Below are 16,114 nucleotides of genomic sequence, written 5' to 3'. Positions count from 1 at the left end.
TGATGGAATTTGTGATACTGGAGATTTTGCTGTGGCACTTTGGCCTTAACATGTTTTCCTGTTTCAGACAATTTCTTTTCCCTTGCAGACTGCCTTAGAATGAAAATTTTGTTCTGAGCTGTCAAAAGACCTAAATTTCTTTATTTGCTGTTGCTTGACGTAGTCCCAGACTTCTGCATAGATACGGTGTAACACGGCAGAAGAAAATCATAGAAAATTAACTTTTACAAAACAAATGGGAGAATATACTTTTCCCACTCAAGCAAAGTAGATCTTCTCAGTATTGGAAGGAAATCTACTTTCATTTGTGTCTAGTGCTTCATCTTTCTCAATAAATGCCTTTTAGAAATAATGTCCTGAAATCGCTTTGAATTGTCTGCCACAGGGCTGCCATAGCCTGTCTGGTTTTTTGCTATGTAGAGAAGACACACCAGCTTTCAAAACACGGCATACAGATTTACAGGCATTTTCCATTTTATTTATCATTAGCGCCTCAGAAACATAAAGCAGATGGATTAGATGTGAAGTTTAATACTGAGGAAGAGCACTTTGCTGGCATTGATTTTGGACTTCTCCCTGGTGACTGCGTTTGGGTTGAATTCAGGGAGAATTTTGTTTGCACAAGGGTTGTGTTATTGGGTTTGCTGTGCCAGGTATGAAGAGCTTCTGCCCACTCCGCAGGTTGGATTTTGATGCCCAGTTTGGGAGGCAGCTTTAAATGGGCTGGTCTGGGCGCACGGGGAGCTGGAGCTGCCCCGGCACACGGCTCATGTGGCCTGATTTACCCCGGCTGAGTGTGATCCCGTGCTGCTCTAGGGCTGCCGTACATCAGCTGCCAGAAAGGTGTTGCTGGAACGTTTTAATCTGATACTGTGCTCGGGAAAGCATGGGCTGCTGCAACATAAATCTGGTGATTTGGAGTAGGGTTGGTGAGCATATTTGTAGCATCTGCTAACCGAGAAAACATCCAGATACAGCAAAAAAACCATAAACATAACCCTCTCATGGATGAAAACCAGTGCCAGCACAACCTTAACATTAACTATTATGAGTGTAGACTAATCTTTACAGCCCTTACGTAATTATTACTGACAAAAGATTAAATAAAACCACTTACTTTTGTGTATAATATATAATCCATATAAATTCTTCAGTCCAGATCAAATCTTATGATCCCCTTGAACTACATATATTTTTTTTAACCTTTATGGAATTTATTGAATGGTTATTTCTTCAAGGAAAAATACTCCAGTTTCTCTGTAACAAAACCTTGATTCTGTCTCCATTGCTGTTATCCATTTAATATCTCGTTAATGCAAAGAAAAGGCAAACACTGCACTGTAGGCTGCAGACCATTTTATTCTCACTGACTTAACAGCTCTTTTTATGCAGATGACTGCTCTATGTTTCATCTGCATGAGTTTTATTATCTTCCAAAGGAACTCTGTATTTAATTTTCTTCTTCACTACCATTTAAAATTGATAGAGAGTCACACTAAATCCTTTGAATATCTAGCATTTGACTTGGGGGAAAAAAAAAGCGGCAGACTAGAAATGTAAAGGATTGTTAGCTGGGCACAGGTAGTTTTGGTTCTGCGACAAAGTCCCTGCTGTGGGGAGCCAGGCAGAGCCAGCCAACAATGTCCTCCAGCAACCGGGGGTGCGATTGCGAATGTGCAGACGTTCCAGTGAGACCTTCAGTCCGGGCAGCTGACGTACCCATGGCAAAGCGAATTGCAGCAGATAAGCCTATGTTTCTGCTTAATCGCTCTGTTAAATATAATTATTCTTGATTTTGTTCAAATACGTATGTAGGAATTTCCTTTCTTAAATAGGCAAATGTGATAGTAAACTAAAATCTTGCCTTTGTTCAGGTCTTACACAGAAATTACTTCTAAGGAGTTATTCCTGATTTGGGCAAGTCTGGCAGAGCAGAATCAAGTTTATGGGATATTAAACTCCATCCTGCAGAAGGGATTTCAAAGTTTAAGACCTAAACAATGCCTGTAGATGCTGCTTCTTAACTACTGTGTATTTTTCTTATTTGTAAATACAAGGTGCTTCTAGCCACAATTGCATTCAATACAGAATGAAAATATCTCTTCCAAAAATTACAGTTCTGTCATTTCAAGAAAATTATACAGAATTTTATGGGCATGATATTGGCAAGATTAAGCAGAAATTGCTTGTCAGAGATTTCTGTAAAGCCTCACGCAGAAAACCTGAGGAATTGAAAAGAAAATTGAAAGTTTAAACTATCATGTATAATACTCTGTCTGGGACTTGGTTATTAAATTCCATAAGATGATGAAAACCCAAACCTTCGCATTTTATTAAATCATACAGGAATTAACAGACAATCATTTAATATTTAAAGGGATGAGGTTTTACTATTTTCAGAACTGTTGGCAAGAAAAACGTGGTTTCCTCTGCAGTCTTGGTTGGGCATCCGAGTGGGATCTGAATTTGCTTCTGTCTCTTCATAACTGTCTCTCGCTGCTGCGTGTGATGCTCTAGATAACTGAATATTGTTTTTTCTTCCCTCTCGCCTGCCGGTCATAGAATCATAGAATCAATGGTGTGATTCTGGTGGTCACGCACCCCTGTGAGAAACTCAACTTTGTTTTTGAGATTGTTTTGCATTCTTGAGCAAGGTGCACTTGAGGGCAAGTGGTTAAAATAAGCCTGATGTTGCTCCACAGGATTTCACTGCTTGAATAGCAAGAAGCAGAAATTACATAAACAAAAACCAGGCCGAAAAAGGACTATGATTCTCAATGAAATTAGAACTAATTCAGTTTAACTGTTAAACTAGTGCTTTATTGAAAAGTCATTTTGTTTATCTGACATTAATTGATTAAAACATGTTGTATTACACAGCTGCAGGAGAATGTCAAGTTAGACTTCATTCTAAAATTACTCTGAGCTGTTCTGTTCCCCATACAAAATTTAGTTAAACTTGCAGGGTTTACTGGAAGACGTGCTTTTGTTACTGATATTTCCGCTGCCTTTGCCTTTTTGCAGGCTGCCCACTGGTGATCTGTGTGATTTCCACGACATCGTCCCTGGACAGCTATGGAGAAAGTGGCAAGTGAGTATGAAAACGTCTTCACTCCAGGTGTGATAAGCATGAAAAAATCTGTTGAGGAGAAAACCTCACAGATGTGCTAAGAGGGCTGTAGCTCTGCAAGATCCCACTGAGGAGCAGGGGAGGTAGCCTGACAAAGCACGACTGCTGTATTGCCACATTCTTGGAGCCAGAAGCTTCAGGTTTGCTTTCCAGCGCTGAGATGATGCACAAAAGGCTTCTGAGATGTTTTGCCCAATTTTCCATTTTGCTGCAGAGGCACGAGGCCCCACAGGGAGCTCCCTGCTCCCCCCACGCGCAGAGAGAAGAGCGGCTGAAACATTTCTAACAAGATGAGTGTAATCTTTGATTAAAGGCATTTAATCTTCTGAAGAAAACCGCAGTTAAACACCAGAAGATCTAGAATGGATATTTTTAGAAATTTTGAAAACCAAGTTCCTTTCTAATTTGGAAAAAATAAAGCAAATTTATCTGAGAAAACACCATAGGATGAAATCTTGCCATAATCACAGAATGGTTAGGGTTGGAAGGGACCTCTGGAGATCATTGAGTGCAACCCCACCGCTAAATTAGGTTGACTTCGATCGCACAGGATCACGTCCAGGCAGGTTTGAATGTCTCCGGAGAAGGAGACTCCACAGCCTCTCCAGGCAGCCTGTCGCTGTCACTGTCACAGTAAGGACGTTTCTCATATTCAGATGGAATTTCCTGTGTTTCAGTTTGTGCCTGTTGCCCCTTATCCTGTTGTTGGGCACCGCTGAATAACGTAAGCAAAAGATTCAGAGCAAGGGTTATTTTCTGTGTGTGGTAAAGTAGCTTCTATGTCCCTGCTGTAGGAAAGGCGTGAAGCTGACAGCAAATTTCCAGCCTCCTCCTCACCCCCAGCCAGGAGAGCCAGGGAGGGCTTCAATTTGTCTCCTGCTACAATGACAGTGCTCACAGCACCGAAATGAATGCCTGTGATAAAGGAGACAAGAACAACAAACAGCAAATAAAGCCTTCCCTTTCTTCCCATCTTTCCACCCCGATGCTGTTGGGAGGCGTGCTGGTGCAGATCGCTGTCACCGACTCTCTGCAAGATACAAATCAAAATTATGTCTTGCCTCAGATTCCCCAAGTGTGAGGGGGAAAGGAGCTTCTTACTGATGCTCTATCATGTCTCTTGCTTTTAAAATTCATCACTCTTTTTGCATTCTCTTTTAGTCTCTTTTTTTAATTAAGAACATTACTAATTAAATGACCGTGTGTTTCATCTGAAATCATTCTGATTTTTCTCTGCAGCTGCTGGCTTTCACTAGAGAATGGAGCAATCTGGGCTTTTGTGGCACCGGCGTTGTTTGTCATTCTGGTAGGTAAACCCAGGGCTGCTGCTCTTTTCTTGCTGCCCGTCTGTGTGAGCCGCACAGCAGCACCAGCTGAAGGGCTGACGTGAGTCCTTGTGCCAGGCCAGTGAAACGGAACGAATGACAGAGATGAACGGTCCAGAATTTTTTTGTCCTTCCTCTGATTGTTGTGTTTTACACCGTCGTATATTAGTTTATGCGTGTTAATTCTCAAACCATTCATTTCACTATTTCAAGACAAAAATACAAACCATAATATTAGGAGAGCTGTCTCCTGAAACAGCCCTGTTGGGGCCATAAATAACTGTGTAGAGTCGAGTAATCTTGGGAGTTTTAATAATTCTCAGAAAGATCCCCCCAAAAGAACAAACCTTGTGGTTTGTGTTTCATATACCCCACTGGTATTTGAAGCTTTTACTTGTAGAGAGCTCACTTTTCCCAGGAAAGCTGAGCGGCCTGAGGGAAGATGCTCACGGGCAGAGTTTGCAGTGAGCAGGAAAGGGTTAAAACAGCAGCACGAGCTGTCACCCTTTGGTAAGTGCTGGGGAAGGTAGCGAGCTGCACCTGCCTCCTTACAGTGCTAAGGAATTTGTGCTGTTCCGCAGGTTTTGGAATTCGATGTCAGGTGTGACACTGTGTCGGGCTGACCAAGCGGGGCTGCTAGGGCCGGTTTGCGGGGTGCAGGTGGTGCCGCAGACACCCCTCCCGGCTGTATGAACAGCATTTTTCCAGAGGAGGGTGCCGGTTCGGGGCTCCAGTGCTGAGACGTGAATGCTCTACGGCAGTTTCATTATGCCCACATGTTAAATTACAGGGAGTTGTGGCTTAATCGCTATGATTACTTAAGGAGTCAGGGGTGTTTGCAGGGATTAAGTGGGAGATCATTGCTCTTCAGCACCCTTTTCGATACTTTAATTGATAAGGTTATTTACGATTTTTGCTGTAGGCTATAATATCAGAGTGACACTATGAACATGAAATGGACTCGCTGTTTACCAAAATCAGGTTGTCTTTAAAGCTTGACTTAGATTTTGAAGGCATGAGCCCAAATCTAGACCAGAGTCTGTGCTCGCTGTGCTGTTTAAGGAGGGTCAGGTAAAATAAGATCGGGACTTACCTGCGTGGAGGAGCATCAGAAGGAGCCACGGCCTGGACCTTGGACTGCCCTGAGAAAGCTCGGGTTTCCATGGAAGGCACAGAGAAAAGAAAACCCCCACAAATCCTGCTCCCAAGCCAAAGGGAGGATGGAGAGCTATATATACACAGAACTAGTGTTTACTGTTGCATATCTCTATAATTATTTGGCAAGCAGAGAGTGGCTCCTTGGCTGACCTTTTCCATCACAAGCAATTCCACACCGCAGCGGAGCAGACATCCCAACGTTGGCCTGGCAGACATTGAAATCAGCACCTCTTACAGGCAGCCCAGCCCAGCATCTTCCACCCAAGGCACAGCCTCTGAAAACCAGGCTAGAGAAACATAGGTTAAAAACACTCTGAAAATGGTTGCTATATTGATATGGCAGAAATAGCCTCATGTTAGCATTTTAATCTAATTATTAATGGCAACACCGGAAAGTCCCTGTACAGTGAGGGCAAAATTTCTTTTACCTAAGTGAAAGTATATATATAAAATCAGTAATGTTGGTTACAGGATTAGAGCTGGCTAAACAACTCTGGACTTTGTTCCAACAAACTTAATTTCTCATTGGCCTGCACCTTGGACTTTCTGTATATGAGTTTATATTCAAAGATAAGTAAATATTAATGTTTGGAGAGCAATTCAAATAATCTAATATTCAAATGTCTCCTCACATTAGCACTTGCTCTCTGGCCATTGTTCAGCAGCAGAGGAGGAAATGAGATGCAACCAGTGAAATCGAATCTCTCCCAGCTGCTGTCCAAAGATGGTATTAATCAAAATCCACCAGATAGTGCAGCATTTACTCACCTGAGTGAGCACAGCCTTCAACAATTTGCATGCGTAGCTGCTTGCCAATGAAAGTGCGGGTTCAACTGTCTGGCTCTCACTTATGATACATAACATTTGTGCTGCTCAAGTTGTATTCTTGTAGGGATACAAATATTTTGAGAAAGGAAAAAAAAAATGAGCTCACAAGATTGATCCACGTAGAGCAATTTGTTAAATGGGCTGAACCCAGCTCTGCCCAAAATAGCAGCAAGCTAGCTGACAAATTATTCTCTCTGGGCATTGAATATGCTAGGTGAAAAATGTGTTAGTGCCTATAGGGAAATAACAAGGCTAAACACTATTTTGTGTGTGCATGCGTGCCTGTGCTCCTTAAATAACGAATTACCCACCAGTTACATGAACTAGTGTGTAGCTCTGAAAATATGTCTCAAAAAGCATTTTTTGACTATTTCCATCCACAGTGTCTCTGTGCCAAGAAAAAGGATTATGCTGTGAAGAAAACCGGGAGACTGCTCTTTTCAGCTCCCGAAAGGCACAGACCTCACGGAGCCTTAAACCAGAATGATGTGCTGGGAGTGGGACCGGGAAAAAATCCTCACACATACTTTTCTGTGGAGTAATTCACAGAACCTCCCATCCCTATATGGATTCCCATACCGAAAGGGAAACCTTGAGGTTTGAGTCAAGGGATGTGATGAAAGAAATAACTCCTTCTGTGCGTAGGGCTTTTGGCTTCTACCTGCATCTTATGGTTTTAAATCACTGTCCCGCATGCCCTAAACCACGACACTCAAGCCTCTATAGCATCCACTTAAGGGAGGTTCACAAAAAAAATTTGCAATTAATTTGAAAACCAAAAGGTGGGCCTGGGACATGTCTTCAGAGGGAAAAAAACCACCTTGACAAAGCACCTGAATTTTTGGAATAAAACATTAAAACTTCTGGCAGAAGGGTTTGTTTGTTATCAGCCATCTGCTGCCTTGGTGTGTTTCCATAGATATTGCAGAATTAAGGAAATTCTGCAGAAATCATCTGTGCACGCAGAGCAGTGGGTGTGCTGCACACAATGAACGATCCACTCGGGGGGAGAGATGGGGCTGGACTGGCAAGTCCTTGCTATTGTTTTCCCTGTAAGTAGGCATTTTCCTGGTGGTTTTTTACAAGTCATTCTGAAAAACAGCATTTTTATGGAGCTGGGTGGTTTTCATTAGCATATTGCTAACAGTTCTGTGCTGTGGCCACATGAAGTCTGTAACCAGCATCTTCAGATGGGACTTGGTGGAACTTGGGTCCCAGGCTGAGATTTCCATCACTGTCTTTGCTTGGTACTTGCTTATGAATACTTTATATATAAAAAAAATATTCTCTCCCTTATACTTGCTGATCATACATGATTTACCTCTGTGACCTCATGGTATTTATTCATACCTTTATGTACCAGTGCAGAATTAGGATAATTTTGGTATGATGAATAGTATCTTGCTCTGCAGGTACACCCACTGTTGGGTGAAAAGCGACAATTTTTGTCCCTCATTAGACATCATTTATCATGGGAAAAGGTGGCAGAGTTGGACCCATGGTGTTTAAAGGCCCTGGAACAGTAAAATTCCTCAGAGTCATTGAAATCAAGTACATACTTAAGTGCTGTGGTAGATTAGAGCATGAATGAACAGACCACAGCTGGTAAGCTTCTCATTTTTTCTTATTAGCGCTCAGTTATGAGCACTTTTACTATTTAAAATGAAATTTCCTCATTATTTTAAAATTAAATTTCTTCTTAGTTAACCATCAGGAAAGCATGTAACTTTTTTTAAACAAGGGAGCAGATTGTAAGAAATTAAAAATTAAGGATTAATATTAGGAAAGAGTAGAATTCAGGGATCTGTTACAGCTTTCATTTATTATTTATTTTCTTGTTTATTTCCTTTCCAGCCCCAAAGTTTTGCTCTGATATTCAGCTCTGACTGGTGCGATACTACATGCATTAATATAAAGTCATGTACACAGAAGTGTAAAATAACTCAGTTGAGTCTATTCCACCTGTAGTTGTTCTGGGACAGCTAAGAGCGGAATCAGGCATTCCCAAATCACTCTCCCAGATTTCAACATCAATCTAATTTAAGCGGTTAGCTGTGTGTGGAAATATATAATAGCCAGTAATGATTTCTGATGTGACCCAGCGATGGGCTGCGAGCACAACGACTTGCAGTGTTGGTGTGCTACTAACGATGGCGAGATTAGGATCAAATTAACTCACGCCAGGAGAGAGAATGTTAAACCTCAGGCTGGAAGACTCAGTTCTAACTCCCTATACCATTGCCTGAAACTGAAGTGGAGCCTAAAATAGTCTGCGGTTTTAGAGGAAAGCTGGTCAATGGATTTAATTAAGGCAATGTGTTTCATCCTTTTCTTTTTTTTAGTTACTCTGTGCTGCCAAACCTTTTCTTGGCCAGGATGCAACGCACCACATCAGAAGGTTTTACACATGGGGTTTTTGCACTGCACTAAAGAAGAAACAAAAATCTCATGAGATTTGGAGGGAATCTAGGTGAAAAGTGAAAAACAGAAACAATATACAGTTCCCTTACCTAAATGTTTATTCTCCTAGTTTGAACATCCTGATATAGGTCAAAGCACAATGAGAGTTTAATCAACTCAGCATTCTCCTGTTCAAATCATCGGCAACGTTTTTACATCAGATGCCAAAAAAATCATTGGAGGAACAAATCAGGGGCTTTATTTTGCTTTCCCATTATAAGGGCAGTGGAAATACCTCCATGCTTTACTTACTGACACATTAACGAAGGAAGACATTAGTAGCTAAACTGTTTATTTAGGCTGGATGAGATTAATTTCTCAAAATACCTAGGCAAAAAATTTCAAGTGGTTCAGGAAATTTAAATATAGAACTTTGGGACTTGAGTTTAATGGTTCATTGCTAATTTTACTAGTACCTTAGTTTTTATCAGCAGTGAGATCACAGTATTTCCTTTTAGTCTTTTAAAAGTCTTACTAATGTACCCTGGAAAGGATATAGTCATGCTGACTGCACAAGAGGAGAAGCTCAAGGCCTTTTGAAATTTCCACTTTAAACAAATCCAAAATACCTAGGAAATTAATTTCCAATTTAATTTATTTTATACAAAGAAGTTAAAATTCAGCTAGAAATGCTGATTGTGCTTTAGAAAACCATCTAATTGGTCTTCTTTGAGACTATCTTGCTTGTGCTGTTTTCATGACCAGACCTCAGGGTTCATGGCCAGTTGGAGGATTTGCACGATTCTGAGTATTCATTTGTTGGTGCGTTATCATTCATACCTTTCACTGACTTTGTAAGATGCAGGAAATCTAGAATTTCAAGAATATAGTTTCATCTTTCTTTCATCTTTCCTTCTTTCTTCACCTGTGACTCCAGAGGAAACTCTCTTTTGTTAGACATTTTCGGTGTTAGTCTTTTCAAGATTTCTTACTTTTCTGGCAGAAGTTCTTTGATTTTATTGATGTTTCTGCAGGGCCTGACATCAAACAGAGCAGGGCTTTTAAAGAGCAGAGTTCAAGCTTAACATATTTTCCTCATTGCTATTTTAAAATAATCTTGTGCTTAAATTGCAAGCAGAATTTGGTAAGAACCAGGAATCGTGCAGTTCGGAGTCTGGCAGGAAAGTTGCTTTCTGAATTCTGTGCACATGCAAACACAAAACCAAAGAGCTGGTAGTAGGTGATTAGGGTATTTATTTGTGCGGTAGGGATCCTGAGCACTTCTTTAGCTCTGAAGCAATGTATCAATCCAGCCTTATCCTCAACAGGCAAGGGCTGTTGCTGAAGGAAAGTACAAGCAAGTTTCCCCCTCTGGGGAGAGGGAAATCCATTGACGAGGGACAGACTATACTAGTTCAAAACTGGAGACCTCTTCTGCCAAATAACACACAAAGTTCCTATTTTCTATTGTGTTTGTCTGTACTCGCTTTCCTGACCAAGTCGTGCTCCTCCTCCTTCTGCAGGTCAACGTTGGTATCCTCATCGCTGTCACAAGAGTTATCTCAAGAATCAGTGCCGACAACTACAAGGTCCACGGAGATGCCAATGCCTTCAAGTAAGTTTTTCTCATTCAAATTATATCATGACAAGTTATTCATCTTCCACTAGCAATGTTATGTCATAGAGACATGTCATGGACTTCTCCCAGAACACTGATATCATTCCTTTTTAGTAAAAAGCAAAGAATATTGAAGGTATCATATCATTCTCTTAAATGCAGCCAGTTAACATATATGATGTGAAAGCTGAATGCTGCACAGGATGAAACCTGTGGTTCAGCATGAGCTAAAGTGTTTTCCTGCTTATTACAGTCTCCGGCATTTGCTGATTCATGATTTTTCCTTTTTAGTAATAGAGGCTTTCCTCTTCCTGCTATATTCAAAGGTAAATCTCTCAGAGCATCATCAGTCTGTACTGGGATATTGCAACTATTTTGCTCTTTCAGTGGATAAACCTTGTTTGTCCCAGTTCAGAATAATATTTAGGCATATGCTTATCGCTAAGACTCTCTTGATACTGCTGTATTTAAACGTGCACTTAGATTCAGGCATGTCGAGGTGCCTTGAGCCTCTTGGGATGGTGGCCTCTGAGAGTGTATCATCTATAAAATACTGCGCTAGCAAGACTGGAGGGGAAATGCAAGGTAGACACATCACTACACTACACAAGGACAAATTCCGATTTCTAAAGTCTATAGGATTACCTATGGGTAGCTAAGAAGTTAATTTAATATATTGAGTTTAAAGAAAATGCTGAATATTCAATTTTGTATCTTCCAAAGATGCTTTAGTCCAAACATAAAGAGGACACTGTATGTAACTGAAGGAATATGTGACTAAGGTAGAAGACAAATGTGATGATGGTTTGTGTTTAATGTTTCTGAGTCACGGGCTATTGTATGAAAAGCATTCGGTGCCACTGCTCTGAAATGGTATCATAAAGAATAATTTTTATGCTTAGATTAATTGTGTATTTTTAAAAATGCCATTAAGTTTTAAATATTGATCACGGTTAACTAATTGAAGTTAATTTAGTTATTGTATACTTGTCCAACAGGAAAAGAAAAACAGTAAATAAGTCTACACAAAAATCTATAAGATAATTACATTTTAGTGAAGTGAAAAGACCGGGAATTAAAATGACCATTTCAAGTTTGGCTCAGCCCCTATGACCTTCAGAAATACAAAAGAAATGTAGAACCTTAGGAAGCAAATAACTGTATATTGTCAATGCCAATTTGTATAAACTATTGGAATTATGAAGACAAAGGAACAGCCTCCATAAATAGAAGAAGAGCTACAGAGATTGCTCTGTGTACTTAGATATTTGCTTACTTGTATTACAAAGAATTGATCCAATACACACCGTACACTAATATATATTAATTTTTAAAAGAAAACGATGTATGTGTATGCAAGTAAAACAATTTGTGAGTTGTTGGTCTAGGAATAATACAAAATTCATTTAATTAGGACTATATGTTCTTAGTTCAAATATTATCAGTGGTAGATTTGGAAGGTGCTCCTTGTGCCAAGTAATTTTTAAAATACAGTTTTAGGATTTGACCTAACAACAATGATGATGGTAGAGAAAAATAATAATCACTGGGAAGATATATCTAGAAGCATTTAATCTTTAAATTATTGGTTAAGCAAAAATGTGCTCTGATAGAACAGCTTTTCCTCATTGTGACTCACAGAACTCATATCTCCTTATAGAACTAGATTCAAAAAAACATAATTGAAGGTAAACGGAACATACAGAATAGCTCTTTTTCTATAGATATCATTGCAGAAATGGCTCCTCAGAAGAAATATGAAATGAGAAGGGCATAAATAGTATGCAAATCGGATCTTAGACAGTATTTATACCTGATTTTACATAGAGGTGAGGCATGATGGATTAGAGTTTCATGTAAAGAGAACGTCATGGACCAAGTATCTGATCTGTTGGAAAAAAGATCAATATAAGGGCTTCGTAACACTGGATTTCATTTTCTTGTTATTCGTATTCCTTATACAGGTGAGAAGTTTATATGTCTAGTGTGAAATCATTCTGTCCATAGTACTGTTTTCCAAAACAGAAGAGAACAAAACAAAAAGGGGTTCTGTTGTGACAGCTGCATGGAAAGTGGTTTTCACAGTGAAAAAACCCTGATGCCTCCAACCATTGAAGGATCTTAGATGTTGATTAGAGGTTGTTAACATGTGAGAGTGGATAAGCACAGCAAAATGAATCAATGACGGAGAGCTCAGAGAAATCAGAAAAATGCAATAGGCTCTACGGTTTCTGTCAAGTTACTGTCAGCAAAGACTACAAGGTAGTTTTTGAATCAACAAGTTCAATTGGCTTAGGGAGGAATCACTGAAGATGCAAAATGCTTTGTGTAATATAAGCCTTAAATAAAAGGCCTGCCAGGCATCTATACGAATAGTGCGGTTCATTTGATAGTAGCTATGAGGGAAACTGCGATATGTGAGAAGGAATTTACCACGTACTTCTTAGACACGCAGCTGAATTGAAATGGCACAGTGCGATTTTGGTGAGACCAGAAAGCACTTTGTCACCATATTTGATTTCTTCGCTGCAGTGAAGTGGTACATAAGGCAGAAATGTGGGGGTTTTAGGGCTGTGCTCGTGGTTTCAGAAAGGCAAAGACAGCAAATGAGAACTGCAGTGCCAGGAGCCATGGAGGGGAAGCCCGCTCAATGCAATAGACTTGAGAGGGAAAAGTAAAAGAAGGATTTCAGTGCTGTCTTTTCAAGCTGGAATGAAATTTAAGTGGAAAGCACAATGAGAAAAGGTAACTTGCTGGCTGCAACAATGTGGGTGACAGCACTGAAGCAGCAGGGTTTAAAGCTTTACAAGCGATAACGAACTGAAAGGTATAGCAAAATGGGCTGAAGAACGACAAAAGCACCTGTGGCAGAAACGCGAGGGAGATGCCAGGGCCAAGTTGCCTTTCCCTGGCCACTCAGGCCAATATTTATGTCTGCCTTTCAGCACCCGCCTGAGAGGCCTCACACTTTTAGCCGTTGTTGAGTTCAGGTACAAACAGCCGTTTTAGTCAGCAAATCCCAGCCCACAGGTTTGACAGAACAGGCTCATCCTCAGGCTCGGCTCTGGCCAGGCTTTGCTGCCCAGGGAAAGGTTTAATCAGCTGACGGGACTGGCTGCCGTGTCTGCTGGGACAGCCCCGACCCGCGGCCCTGTCCCTCACTAGCGCTCAGTGAGGCTGGCACCTCCATCCGCACTCCTCTCAACGGAGAAGCGGACGATTCCCCCCCCGTGGTTGATCTCATCCATTAAGTGTTCATCTCTCTTGCCTAAGAAGTGCTGTTTTTTCCCCAGTGACTGCGGGGAGCCTCGGCTGCCCAGCTCGTGCTCAGGTAGCACCTCCGTGCAGGTCTCAGTCTGGGGCGACAACCAGTTCCGAGGCCGTCGGCCCACGGCTGGGCAGAGGTTTGTCACAACAAAGATGCTGTTGTGAGCCGTGATTATATCAGTTGGAAAGTATATTTATTGTTAGAGAGGTGCTAATACTGGGGCGTATTTAGTTTCCCTAAAGATTAAGTTACTTGGCAACGCAAGTGGATATTACCAACAAGGCTTGTTTCTCTTGGCAACAGGCAGCGATAAACTGATGTAATTATTTGGAGTAATTGTTTATTGTTTTCCATATGGCAACACGTCCTCTCCAATGAGACTACAGCATATGCATCAGGGCGAGCCAGTGCTCCGCTCTGAAGGCAGCATCCATTGCACTGCAGGTTTAAAAGCCAAAAAAGAAAAAGTGTGAACAAAATTCCTTCTTTATCCTAAAATTAATTTATTATTCATCTTCCCCATTCACATTTCACTCAGAATAAAGAGCAGTACAGTACGGGCTGATTGACCTCTTCAGGTTCAGGTGTTGCTTGTCATGATGGAGATACCAGGCAGCATCTTGCTGAACATTTTGTTCTAGTTTTAGAGATGCTGGTGTGGACATGCCTTCTGGTTTGTTTAAAGTAAATAACAATAGTAGCACTCCCAAAATAAAATATAGGAGAAACTGAAGCAGCAGCATAAAAGAGTAAGTTTATCTGATACATAAACTGCAAAATACCCAATAATTCAAGGCAAATTTAATATAATTATTCAGTATATGACCAGAAATGCTAATTAATGGATAGTAGACTCCTGTGACCGTCTGAGCAGTAAGTATTCGGTCATCGTAGGAATTTTTGCATGTGTGTGAAAATAGTCACATTTTTACTGTCTGAAACTTTAATTGTGAAAGAGCAATTTATTGATAAGAGCTGAGAAAAAAAATTGCCATTAGCTCCTACTTATTACTTTAATTTACTTAAGAACATGCTTTTTGTATTGTTTTTTGAAGCATACTGAACATATATATGGAATATGAGCTGTTCCACTTTGCTGTGAATGATTATATTTGAACCTTTTATTAGAAGATTAGCTATTGACTCTCAGGAAAATAATTTTGTGTAATAATTCAGATGCTGCTTTCTGAGAATGGTTTGCAACCAGGGAACAAATTTTGCACCAAAAATCTAATTTGAATATTTTCGTTTATAGAACTCTGAATCAAATACCTTGAAACACTTAAATGTATGTATGAGACGCTTGTTTGCATTATCCATTCTTCTTGACTGGGCCCTCTTTTAGGGAAATAATTAATCATATGTTTGAGTTGAAGCATATGAGCAGTCTCTCTAAGCTTAATGCAATTAAAGCAGATTAGTTTAATGGAATTGCTCACGTGCTTGAAAAGGCACATGATTACATTTCTGAGTTATGGACCATTTAAACTCTTTTTCTTACTTATTTCTGCTGCATGTAAAGTCTTAATTCCACTCAGTGCCTTCATTAACTGTTATTAGCACCTAAATAGCTTTTTTCTTGCTGTTCTACCCCTTCAAAGTCTCATTGTTATGTTTACTGGGGAAGTTACTTCTCTGTTACACTGAGAAAAGATATCTAATGTGACAGCGGTTTAGAAATGCGCACATTTCGTTGCACATGGGGAGAACTCTGCCCCGATTAAGTCTGTCACAGGTAGTCATTTGATTACAGGAGTTACCTGGCTCCTGGATTACTTGAGTTAAAGCATGATACAATTTTCAAAGATCTTAGTTTTGCACTAAGACTAATATTAATTGTAATAGAGGGAGAAATGCAAAGCACGTCTCTGCTGCAGGAGTAGTAGTTTTAGTCTAGAAACAAAGATGCCCTGCTGAGCCATAGCACTGTGCTTCCCCAGCTACTTCATTTGCGCATAGATTGTCCAGAAGAAACAGTTTAATTAATTTTTTCTTGAATAAATTATCAAGTCCAACTCTTATTGAATACTTTCTCTCTGCTTACTCTGAAATGGTCTGATGAGTTGGAAAAATCTCTATTATTTTTTTAAAGTGTGCACTTCAGAAGGCGGTGAAGCAGAAGTGATAGCTGTCATCATCATCCATGGAGAAAGCAATTACCACAAAATCAGAAAGATTTCTTAGCTTTTTACCCCATTCTTGCTTTCATTTTACTAATTTTCTTTGTTCCTGGAAGCTCAGTCCTCAGTAAAATAATAAAACAGCTTCTTAATTCTCTATTGAGTGAGGGGAAATAATTTCTTCTGATTAGTTAAATTAATGACTAAAAATTGGAACAAATGGCAGTAGTTGCCGTGCATGGGAGCAGAACAGGGCTTCGAGGAAAG

The 16,114-nt window shown here is 40.2% G+C and overlaps 1 protein-coding gene across 1 annotated transcript in view; it reads left to right on the top strand.

Annotated features, from left to right (window-relative positions):
- Positions 1-16,114, top strand: part of ADGRD1 (adhesion G protein-coupled receptor D1) — a 127,433-nt gene that overhangs the window by 91,977 nt on the left and 19,342 nt on the right. Inside the window, exons 19-21 of the mRNA XM_065646347.1 lie at positions 3,025-3,091; positions 4,370-4,436; positions 10,365-10,456. Of these exons, the coding sequence (XP_065502419.1) occupies positions 3,025-3,091; positions 4,370-4,436; positions 10,365-10,456 (226 nt within the window). The remainder of the gene's footprint in view (positions 1-3,024; positions 3,092-4,369; positions 4,437-10,364; positions 10,457-16,114) is intronic.

Source organism: Caloenas nicobarica, chromosome 16, assembly GCF_036013445.1.
Source record: "Caloenas nicobarica isolate bCalNic1 chromosome 16, bCalNic1.hap1, whole genome shotgun sequence".
Taxonomy (NCBI): Eukaryota; Metazoa; Chordata; class Aves; order Columbiformes; family Columbidae; genus Caloenas; species Caloenas nicobarica.
Note: the sequence above shows the minus strand (reverse complement) of the source record. Positions and strands in the feature narration are given on the sequence as shown.